This window comes from Pantherophis guttatus, chromosome 2, assembly GCF_059756535.1.
Source record: "Pantherophis guttatus breed Tessera chromosome 2, ASM5975653v1, whole genome shotgun sequence".
Classification (NCBI taxonomy): Eukaryota; Metazoa; Chordata; class Lepidosauria; order Squamata; family Colubridae; genus Pantherophis; species Pantherophis guttatus.
The window spans coordinates 87,479,912-87,492,443 of record NC_142064.1 but is presented as its reverse complement, the minus strand read 5'-3'; the positions used below and the strand labels follow the sequence as shown (position 1 = coordinate 87,492,443).

At 41.8% G+C, this 12,532-nt stretch overlaps 1 protein-coding gene across 1 annotated transcript; it reads left to right on the top strand.

Moving 5' to 3' along the window:
- Positions 1 to 602: 602 nt before the first annotated feature.
- On the top strand, positions 603 to 8,860 carry SLC46A2 (solute carrier family 46 member 2). Its single transcript, XM_034410610.3, has 4 exons — positions 603 to 1,903; positions 5,209 to 5,292; positions 7,403 to 7,559; positions 8,517 to 8,860. Exons 1-4 carry the CDS (start codon positions 874 to 876, stop codon positions 8,641 to 8,643), a joined length of 1,398 nt encoding a protein of 465 aa, XP_034266501.2. The 5' UTR covers positions 603 to 873; the 3' UTR covers positions 8,644 to 8,860.
- Positions 8,861 to 12,532: the final 3,672 nt, after the last annotated feature.

Sequence of the window (12,532 nt, the reverse complement as noted above, 5' to 3'; positions counted from 1 at the left end):
AAAAGAAAAGGTTTCATGTTATCATTCATATTTTCTGAAAAATGGCCAATAAATCATAAATTCTGCCAGGGTATGTAAACTTATGAGCACAACTGTAGATAGATGATAGATAGATAGATAGATAGATAGATAGATAGATAGATAGATAGATAGATAGATAGATATTGATTGATAGACTAAGTAAATACAGTATAGTCTGTCTTTTTTGACAACATACACTGTCAAATTCACATGCTGCTTTGCATGCCTTCCACAACTCTTACCAACATCATAAAATTCACCTTATTACACCTCTCTTCTCCCTCAGAGTTTGAGAAGTATTGTCAAGAAAAAGATTGAAAAAGATGGCAGCCTCAAAACTGCCAGAATTGTCTCTTGCCAACGCTCTGAATAGAAAGCTGAACTTCTATTAGCTTGGGGGGGGGGCGGGGGGGCGGGGAGAGAAGCATTTATAGACATACACGCCCGCATGAGCACACCAACAAAAACTTCAGTCTAGTGTAATATTTTGGGTCACTCGAACACACTGGCCAAACTTCTTTCACTTCCTAAAATCAGTTTTGAGAAATTTCTCAACTCAGATCATGTGATTTCTTGAAGGCACACGGAAGAGTCAGCTCATTGGGGCACGCTGCCTGTTCCCAGTGCCTGCTAAGACAATCGGAGCTTGATAGAAAGAGGGAGGGAAGAAGAAACAAAGAAACCTGTTTGAAGAGGCAGAGAGAGGAAATCCCTTCTTTGCTTTTGCCTTCAATGTTGTAAGCAAGCTTTTATTTTCAGGTTAGAAGGACTGGGTTGGCTCTTGGCCTCCTTCTCTCCTTTTCCTCAGAGAAATTAAGCCACTGTCTCCCAGTGACCACAACTGCTGACACAATGATGACCTGGATTGAACCTCTTGTTGCTGGTGCTCAGCTTGCCAGCGCTTTCTACGACACAGGACTGTTGCTGGTGGTGAAGAACTATTACAACCAGACCAATTCTTCTTCAGCACATTCCAGCGAGGAGGCTCAGCAAAAAGCGATCTCTGACTTTTACATCATCTACCATCTTGTTGATGGGTTAACCCCGCTGTTATCAGCTTATGGCCTGGCTCGGCTGGGGGACCGGATAAATCGGAAGATCAGCATTTGCGTGCCTTTGTCTGGCTACTTACTCTCCCGCTGCCTTCTGCTCCTTTTGATCTTGTTGGCTTGGCCAATTGAGGTGATGTACGGGGCTGCTGTGTTGCACGGCTTGACTGGAGGATTCACCACGTATTGGGCCAGCATCATGGCCCTGGCCTCCCAGGGCTCATCTAAGAGCAGAAGATCCCTGCGTCTCATCCGCATTGAGCTCATCTATGGCATTGCTGGTTTTGTGGGAAGCATTGCTTCAGGACACCTCTTTGTTACCTTCCATCTCCGTTATCAGCATGGCATAGTGCTAATTTCCTGTAGTGTTGCCTTATATGCCTTGTGTGTCATCTACGGTCTATTTGTCCTCCAAGTCCCCAAACCTGGAGTTTGTGACCCAGCCGCTTCCACCCATGTGGTCCAGCCTGACAACAATTTGGTTGATGATGAGAATTTACTGTTCCATAGATCCGAGAGTTCCTCCCATCTGGGACCTGCCAAATCCATTATTGCCCTGCTCTTTGTGGGGGCCATCCTATATGACTTGGCTGTAGTTGGATCAATTAATGTGCTGTCACTCTTCTTCCTGAAGAAGCCGCTGAGCTGGGGACCAGAATATGTTGGCTATGCCAATGCTGCTGGCCATTTGATCTTCATTACCAGCTTCCTAGGAGTCTTTGTGTTTTCCAAGTTTCTAAGAGACACCACCATGATCATGATCGGGATTGTGTCCTTCTCAGCTGGCATCCTTATTATGGCCTTTGTGCGATGGACATTCCTCTTTTACATTGGTGAGTCAGAGCCTTTTCATGCACCTCGCATTCATTCAAGCAGCATTCTTTTGTTTCATTTCATGAAAGATTTATTACTCTTCTTTTATACTGACCTTTAGTAAATTTAAACTGTAACCTTATTCTAATTTATGTGGAAGTAAACCCAATATACCTTGCTTTTGAATAGGTCTCTATAACAGGGGTCCCCAACCAGGGGTGAAATCAAGCAGGTTCTGACAGGTTCTGGAGAACCGGTAGCAGAAATTTTGAGTAGTTTGGAGAACCGGCAAATACCAATTCTGGCTGGCCCCAGAGTGGAGTGGGAATGGAGATTTTGCAATATCCTTCCCCCAGGAGTGGGGAGGGAAAGGGGATTTTGCAGTATCCTTTCCCTGCCACACCCACCAAGCCACACCATGCCCACCAAGCCACTCCCACAGAACCGGTGGTAAAAAAATTTAGATTTCACCACTGTCCCCAACCCCCAGTCCGCGGACAGCTACCAGTCTGTGGCCTGTTGGAAACCAGGCCGTGCAAGTGGCGGGAGAGGGCACAAAGCTCAATATGCACATTTGTGGGATTAAGTTGCACACATGAAACCATCCCCTCCCCGCTACTGCCACCCTCTGCTGCCGCTGCCAGTCCCAAGAGCTGGAAAGTTTGGGAATTGCTGCTCTATAAGGCTGCACAGTTGTGACTCCCATTGCACTTCCACATGAGATCTGTAAGGTCATCAACTGAAGCAGCTTTATAAATGCTCTAAAGCAGCGGTGGGTAAATGTGGCTCTTTTACAACCTGTGGACTTCAACTCCCAGAATTCCTGAGCCAGCTTGGCTATCTAAGGAATTCTGGGAGTTGAAGTCCATAGGTTGTAAAAGAGCCACATTTGCCCACCCCTGCTCTAAAGTAAAGGTAAAGGTTCCCCTCGCACATATGTGCTAGTCGTTCCCAACTCTAGGGGGTGGTGCTCATCTCCGTTTCAAAGCCGAAGAGCCAGCACTGTTCGAAGATGTCTCCGTGGTCATGTGGCTGGCATGACAAAACGCCAAAGGCGCACGGAACGCTGTTACCTTCCCACCAAAGGTTGTCCCTATTTTTCTACTTGCATTTTGTACGTGCTTTCGAACTGCTAGGTTGGCAGAAGCTGGGACAAGTAACGGGAGCTCACTCCGTTACGCGGCACTAGGGATTCGAACTGCTGGACTGCCGACCTTTTGATCGACAAGCTCAGTGTCTTAGCCATTGAGCCACCGCGTCCCTATAAATGCTCTATAGATGCACAAATATCAAATTCTTCAGCAATCAAAACCATTCCTCTGATATTTATAATACATTATGCAATTGCATAGGGTGCTATGCTGCATAATTTATTTAACTTCTCCTAAACCTTAGGAGAGGGAAGGGTCACAGATCTCTGAAACCTCATCTTTCATAATTGTCGGTTCTCTATGGTCTTAGCCTTTTCTGTGGCTTTTTTAACCACACGTTGTCTGCACACTTCCAAGCCTATTTTTGTAACAATAGAAGAGCACAAAACCTGTGGAAGGTTGTTCTCTCCTCAGATGAAAATTAAATTTCTCAAAAAGCTAAATTCTCTCCTGAAGACCATATTCTGCATAACCTCAGCGTTCCCAAAGCCGCCTGGATATGCAGTTGAAAGGGGTGAAAGACAAAATTGACAGATGCTTTAACTCTCAGAATTGGAATCGCACATTAGAAGGGCTTCAAAGGACAGAATAAAATATACTACAGATAGTCCTCGAGTTACAATCATTAGTTTAGTGACCATTTAAAATTACAGTCGCACTGAAAGAAAGTGATTTATGACCATTTGTCACACTTACGATTGTAGCATTCGCACAGTCACGAGTTCAAAATTTGGATGTTTGGCAACTAACTCATATTTATGACAGTTGCAGTGTCCCTTGCCACCTTCTGACAAGCAACGTCAATGGGGAAGCCAAATTCACTTAACAACCGTGTAACTAATTGAACAACTGCAGTGATCCACTTAACAACTGTGGCAAGAAAGGTCGCAAAAGGAGGCAAAACCCACTTAAGAACTGTCTTGCTTAGCAATGGAAATTTTAGGCTTAATTGTGGTCGTAAGCCGAGGACTACCTTTAAATCAATTTGTCTAGTTTTGAATCTGCACATTTAAAAATAAAATCCCTGCAAGGTGCCTACATGTATGTGTTTAAATGTGTGTGCATGTGTCTCAAAAAGCCAGAATTAATAGACCTTCTTAATTCCATCGAGCTTAAATGATATGGCAGCATCCTGTTTGTAATATTAGGCCATCCATTGCAGCTCTCTCCTTCCTCTGGCTCCTCCAGAACAAGGAGACCTTGTCCATCTCTGCTGTCACTTAAATCCAGGGGTGAAATTCAGCAGGTTCTGACAGTTCTGGAGAACCGGTAGCAGAAATTTTGAGTAGTTCGGAGAACCAGCAAATACCACCAGAGTGGGGAGGGAATGGGGATTTTGAAGTATCCTTCCCCTGGAGTGGGGTGGGAATGGAGATTTTGCAGTATCCTTCCCCTGTCATGCCCACCAAGCCACACCACGCCCACCAAGCCACGCCCACAGAACCGGTAGTAAAAAAAATTGAATTCCACCACTGCTTAAATCCCTGATAGAATGGGGGATGCAAGGGCAGATTTTTCTCTCTGGCTCACTCAGATGCTTAGTGCTGCTCTCTGACAGCAGTTTTCAGACCCCTTTCCAGAACATAAGCACTGCCTTTGATATTTCATAGAGCATCGTCTAGTCACTAGGGGGTTCCCACCCGAGGGTGCTCGATATTCCAGGGGGTGCGAAAACTTGGGTTTAGAAGTTTCCAAATTATAGTGTGTATGCATAATTATATGCATATAATTATTTATTTTTGTAAGGGGTGCGAGAATATATCAGAAGCGTTCCAAGGGTGCGGGGTATAGAAAAGGTTGGGAATCCTAGTGGAGAACATCTATTGCTTCTCATTTCATAGGCTAAAGCTAAATCATTGTTATTATAGCTGTTATTGTTACTCTTCACCTGCATTACATCTGGAGATTATAATATACTTCAGAGAGGTTGGCTTTTAGAGTCCTATGTTCAGGCTTATCTGACAAATTGATTTCTCACTGTCTTAAGAATGCAACTCTCCTCATCGTTTGTCCAACAAACAAGACAAAGTTGAGGAAAACAGCCTTAGTTGCCAGCCATGCCAAAACATGAAGCTGAGGCTTCCCATTTGTCCTTTTAAAAACAGCTACACCCTGATCTTCCTTAAAAAGGCTGGGTGTTTGACCTGATGATTCTGCATTCTGCTCTGTTTCAGCTCGTGCTGTGATGCTCTTTGCCCTCATTCCCTTGCCAACCATCAGATCTTTGTTATCCAAACACGTTGAAGCCTCAACCTACGGTAAGAAACAGTTCTGTGTTTATGTCTTTGGAAAACATTAACTTTCAGAATAAGCTGACTTGAGTTTATTCCTATCAGTTGAGTTGGTGTCATAGAAATATGCAGTAACCCCAGTAAGATGAGTCAGAACCAAATTCCTACACTTACCTGTAAGACTATTCTATGAGTATCAATGCCTTAGGCTTTGATTAAAGCTTTCAGGTGTCGGAGGCACATACTTTCCTTCCATAGTTTAGAAAAAATGTCGTGGGTGATTCCACATTGTCTGATTTACAAGGAGGGCTGATTTGAAAGCATCCTTAGAAAAAGGCCTTTTTCGGACAGAGACTTATGAAGGCGCTCCCACATAACACCGCTCCTGCGTGAGCTGCACTGGCTCCCAGTGGACTTCCGAGTGCACTTCAAGGTGTTGGTTACCACCTTTAAAGCGCTCCATGGCATAGGACCTAGTTATCTTTGAGACCGCCTGCTGCTACCGACAACCTCCCATCGACTGCTCCCTCGGGGTGCCATCAGCCAAACAATGTAGGCTGGTGACCCCCAGGGGGAGGGCCTTCTCTGTGGGGGCACCTACTCTATGGAACCAACTGCCCCCAGAGATAAGGAAAATCCAAGACCTCGGTGCCTTCCGCCGTGCCCTTAAAACTTTCTTTTTTCAGCAAGCCGGGCTGGCTTAACATATTTTTAAAATATTTTTAATTGGTTTGTCATTTTAAACTGGGGCCAAATTAATATATATTCTTTTAATTGTTCTTAATGTTTGAATTGTATGTTTTTATCTGGCTGTACACCGCCCTGAGTCCCTCAGGAGAAGGTGCGGTATATAAATTCGAAATAAAATAAAATAAAATAAATAAAATGAAAAGTAGCAGCCGTAACTTTAAGCTTCCATTTTAAATTTCACACAATGTCATTGAATCTTCTGGGCCACTGAAGGGATATGTTAAAATACAGTTTGTAGCTGCCCAGCACAAAAATTCTAGTACATGTACCAATTTTGGATTCTGCCAGACTGTTGGGAGTCCAGCAGTGACCCACTGCCACCAGTCTAGACTTTCTGGAGGCATCTCATTTGCCTACACATGATAGAAACAAGACGTTGGAGAAATAGCCTATAGGGCAATCTTTTTCCAGAAGAATAACCCATGGAAATATATAACCAACTTGGGTTTGGGCTACAGTTAGTTGGTCATTCAAAGCTCTGGTATTTTTGATGAATCCAGAAACCCAAATCATCTCCAAAATAAAGCCACAATATCTTTAATTAATTGTGAGTTATTTAAACTCACTGAGTCAGGTTGAACCAACCTAGAAGAAAGGGCTATCTCACTTTTTTGACTTCACAACCTAGATCTGAGAATCAAGGAAAAGCACTGCTTTGAGGGACAGGGGGTTGAAATGGAGACAGCAAGGATTGGACAAGAGTTGCTAAGCCTCTCCCCACTCTCTATCAGTGACTCTTAGTCCAAATTGTCCTCCAGAGTTTTGTTTATAGTATATTAATATCACATTTCAAAAGTCAGAAAGTAATGACTTTCCAAATGCCATAAAAGGGAGCAGAATGCTGTCTGAGATAGTGCTATACACCCGTTAATCCTACATCAGAATTTTAAACCTGTTATAGCTCCAGGTTCCAATTCAAAGGAGGTTCCACTTGCTAGGCTCTTCCATTATGTAATATTCACTCTTGAAATCAACATAATTATTGCCTACATTATAATTGCCTACAGAATTAGTTTCTAGCACTAATCTGCTGTTGCTTGTCCTATTAATAGTAAGCAACCACAACATTCTGGCAGCAACAGCCTGTTTACAGAATGACAAACATTAAAACTGGTTCAAGAACTTCAGAAATGATTATATAAGGCGTTTATGCAATAAATGCTGGATTTCATCTACTTCTCTGTAACTGAAGCAATCCAGCAGGTGCACTTTAACTTTTCATAAATTGAAATTAAAACGTTGTTCTCAAGCCGTTACTACATTGTAATTACATTTTTTTAAAAAAAACAGATTAGTTACGTAAATTGTAAGTGATCTGGATTCTGATAGAAATATGCCCTACATTCTTTTTCATTCAATCTTACATCTGCTTTCTTTTTTCCCCTAGGAAAAGTGTTTGTCCTTCTGCAGCTGTCACTGGTGATCACTGGAGTTGTGACATCAACAGCCTATAATAAAATTTACCAACACACCCTGGACTGGTTCAGTGGATTCTGCTTCCTTCTGTCATGTGCCATTGGTTGTCTAAGTCTTATTCCTATCAGGTAAAGTAAACTGAGGGCAAACTGAACTTTTCAAAGACAAACCTGATTTTCCTTATCTGTATATCCCTAGATTCCTAAGGTTTGTTCAAGGATCTAGGTCCAAGCCAAAGATTTTTCAAATTCCTGAAGCAGGAGGCTGGCATTACATTATGATGAACCCACAACCATGCCTCCTAGGAGATCATAATTTACTGTTCCTGTATTTTTTAAATTATGTATTGTAGAACCCTTGCAGAGGAAGAAGAGCTGAGCAACCCCAAGTTGCCATCTCTCCAGATTTCCATATATGTTCAAGAAGTTGGCAATATTTGTGTTATTCTGGACTCCATAATGCTAATGTTCTCACTGAAATCAAGTTGAAGTATGGCCCGAGGAACCATCAGACTAACCTTTGCACAAAAACTACTTTTCTTTAGGAATGTCCACAAAAGTTAGCCCCTTTTTTGATGTATTTGTTTCTGGTGGGTTGTGCTTTACTTGTGAAGTTTTGTACTTCAGACATTTTACTGAAATACTAGTAATACAAGATTGATTTTGAGAAAGCGGGTCTGTGGAGATTCTCAATCATCCAGGTCATGATTGTCTCAAAGGTGCTTTTTCAAAAAAGACAACTGGACTTCCTTGATTTTTTTTTCTTGAAAACATTTCACTTCTCATCCAAGATAAGAGCTAAAGAAGCTTTTGGATGAGACGCAAATCTTTTTCAAGAAAAAAAAACCCCAAGAAAGTCCAGTTGGCTTCTGGAAAAATACCTTTGAGAAGGCAGGGTTTTGTTTTGTTTTTCTCCTTCTCCAGGAGCAAAACAACTTGAGGTAGCCTTGGGTCAGCTGCCAAAAAAGAGGATTGTCCAACTTCAAGGAAGTAAAATGTTGGGTATTTCAGAAATGTAGGTGAGGCCATTCAACCGTGGAAGTTAATTCACTTTCTCCATCTAATTTCCTTTTCTACCCCTTGCAGTTTTGTAGCCTACAAGCAATGGACACAATCTGATTTAGCAGAGAGATTAGCCAACCGAAAACAACCATCGACTTCAGAAGCAGATATACGGAACAAGTTGGAGCAACCAGACAGACTGACTACATGAAAGACAGCCCTGTTACTAATTATGCCATTAGGGACATTTAGTTTAGGAACCAGTTTCCTGTACTCTTTCATGTACAAATAGGCTGTTGAAACAGCATAAGGAAAGCAACTGAAAACCATGTATGGAATAGGAGGCATGTGGTTTCTGAGTGATGCTGCTTTGGAACCACATTTCATAGCAATCTCCCTATTCTACAATCAGGATATGTTTGTTCACCTACCCCCTTTCTATCTACAATCCTTCCAGCAAATAATCTCCTTATTCAGGTTTTAAAGCAAAATATCCTTCCCTGGGAATCCTCAGAAACACCCATTCCCCATATTTTTTATTTTTTATTTTAAATTTGATTTATATGCCGCCCTTCTCCGGAGACTCAGGGCAGCTTACAGTGCGTTAAGCAATAGCCTTCATACTTTTGTATATTTTATACAAAGTCAGCTTATTGCCCCCACAAACTGGGTCCTCAATTTACCTACCTTAGAAGGCTGAGTCAACCTTGAGGCTGGCAAGATTTGAACTTACTTTAATTGCAGACAGCTGGTGTTAAATTACAGTGCCTTGTCTGCAGAACTATCCAGGCTCTGCATATTTAGTCTGATTTTCCCCGTAGTTGGACTAGATGGCCTACCAACTCACAGGATCCTTGTTCCTTAAATCTCAGTGCAATATCCAATTTTGGGGTGATGGGTTAGAAGGCTATAATCAATGACATTTGCACTCCAGTGTTTCAGTGCTCCCGGTGGTTACCTCAAAGGCTCATGTCTTCAAGACAAGACAGTGAAGCTAGAAAGACAATGAGCAGATTTCCTAGCTAAGAAATGAAATAAAGCATGAGATAGACAATGTAATACTTAGGGCAGAACCCTCAACACCTGTTTAATCACACACCAAGATCCATACACCGCTGGATGTTATTTTGTTATTTTTAACATAATAATAAATGAATGGGAAGTTTGCATATTGCATAACAAAGTGACAATCTTTAGAAGCACCTTTAGCTATAAGGCAGCCTCTGGACCTCTTCTAAGTATTTGCTGAAAAGAAAAATGGTGAGCAACTGCAATCCAGCCATTTGTTTGGACATGTGCACTCCTACTCAGACAAGAAAAGTTGGATGAAACATAGCACGCTGAGGGGGGGTCTAGGATAACTCGCTGCGCCTAGCTCACCCACAGCCATCTCGCCACTGCCAACTCACCATTGCCAACTAACCACTGCTAAATTGCTGCTAACTCCACACAGCCAACTCATCATGGGGACAACTCACTGTGGGCAGCTGGAGAGCCAGGTGGGAGAGGGAGTGAGTAAATGGGCAGAGCACAGAGCACATCAAGATGTTTGGCAGCAAGGCAGTGATGAGCAGGGACTTTCCATTTTCACACCCTGCCATTCCCGCTGCTGCCCCTGCCCACACCTGGAAGTGAAGCTGCTGTTGTTGCCGCTACACTGGACATCGAGCCCTACACGGTGGCATTGGTGGCAGCTCCACACCCAGCATGGGGGCAGCAGCACCAGCGGCTCTGCGCCCAGCATGGCAGCAGCATCAGCCTGTGAGGTGGGCTGAGCCGAGAGAGAGTGACTGGCCCCAAATCACCCAGCCAGTTTCTATGCCTAAAGTGAGATTAGAACTCCCAGTCTCCTGGCTACTTACTGGGAGCAAGCCTAAAGTCAAATTCCTGGGATTTCAGCATGTCAGACCATCTCAATCTATATGTATTTGCTCAGGAGTGAACTTTGCTGAATACCATTTGTCTTATTTCTGATTAAACCTCCACAGAAGAGCTTGTGATTAAACAGAGATGTTGATTTTTAAAGGTATCATTTGCCTCTTGCAGGTCTGTGCTAAAAAATAGTTTTGAGAAATTTGGGGGTGTTGTTTCACAGAGAAATCCTTGGGGGGAAGGGCAAGTGAAAAGACTGATTGCCCACTACTGATCCCCATTTACTACTGTGGAAACACACCTTTTCTTCCTTCCAGATAACAACAGTTCCTTGGCATTTTTTCCTATTTTCTTTCTGCTGGATCCAATACAAAAGAAAATCATCTCTTGGCCCATAGAATCGTCAATAGTTGGACATGACTGAATGGATATCATCATCACAAAAATAATATTTAGAATTAGACTTTATTACATTTATATTTTTAAAAATGTCTAAGACATCATTTTGTTGGAGATGTAATAAAGATAATGTTTCTTTAAAACATGTTCTTACTATGTTCTATACTTAACATGTTTTGGGAGAAAGTAGTGGACTGTACAAATATGACTGTACAGCAAAAACTAAAATTGTCTTGAACTATATACCTAGTACATGGAACCTAACAATGTACATGGATTTTTTATGGCCTTACTATGGTTAAAAGACTGATTTTGCAACATTGCAAAGATAAATGTACAGGTAGTAATGATCTCAATGGAGCATGCCCATTATAGTCATATATTGTAGCGGTCATGTCATGTAACTGACATGATTTCATAATCCTTTTTGCTACACTTGTTAAGCGAATGTAAAGCTGTAAAGCAAACCATGGTTGTTAAACTGTAGGTAAGTGCCTGGATAGCTCTGCAGACTAAAGTACTGTAATTTAACACCAGCTGTCTGCAATTAAAGTAAGTTACTAAAGTAAGTAGGCTCAAGGTTGATTCAGCCTTCCATCCTTTCTAAGGTAGGTAAATTGAGGATCCAGTTGTGGGGGCAATAAGCTGACTTTGTATAAAAAAAAATATACAAAAGAATGAAGGCTATTGCTTAGCGCACTGTAAGCCGCCCTGAGTCTCCGGAGAAGGGCGGCATATAAATCAAATTTTTAAAAAAAAAAGTGAACACCACAACTGATAACCAGTTATTTCCTATGGGTGCAGTTTTGCCAAAAACTGGAAGTGCCGCTTTTCAACAAAACCATCATAAAACATAGCCACATGGTTGTGGGATGCTGCAAACGACCGTTAATGCAGCCATGTTGCTGAGCACCTGAAATTTGGTCCTGTGACTGTAGAGGGGCCCCAACTGTTGGAACTTTGAATTTCAGTTGTAAATCCTCTTTTCAGATTGCTCATAACATTGAAGGGACTGGTCATAAATCAAGGTCTACCTACATGGCCCCGTTCATTCAATAAATTAAAGAGCTATTACACTTGCCACCTATGAACATATTGCCTATAGTTAGAGATTTTCTAAGGATAAGTATAATCAAATATGGAACTCATTTGTACAGTAAGTTAAAAAGAATAGTTATATAATAATGGTTTGAGTAAGGTGGCCATTCTCTCATTTTCAGAGCTCTAAAGCTGCTGGAGATTGCTAATGTGTGTTCCCCTCACGAGAAGCAAATATCTGGAACACTTGTGGGCAATCTCCCATCCTCTCTTCGTCCAGAGAGATTCAAAGAGCTAATCTATTTACTGGCTCTTCATCCTTTGCTGTATTCATCGACTCTGCTTTCTATGAAGCAACCTTCAATCCACCATGTCTTCCTCTGAAAGGTGCATCTATAATTTCCAAAGAATAAGAACTGTATATGCTTCTTATGTAATGGCTAATAAAGCAGCAATTTAATGACTAATCTATCCTTATTTATACATTAAGTTTATATCTTGCCTCCATCCAAACTTTCCAAACTTTAATCAAGGATAAAAATAAAATAGATGTAGATGAAGGTGGACTTTAAACTGATCAAGAAATGTTGATGGCTTATACAAACACTTGTAACAAACAGTGTTTATACAAACAGTGTTTATACAAACACAAATAAACAAAACAAAACCACTAAATGTTTTAGAAGCAGTAATTTGGACTCAGGATTGAAGGATATCCAGGCAGAAATGCCTTATCCTTGTAAGAATAAACGTGGAGCTAAATTATTTGAGTCACTTTTTCATACCTCCTC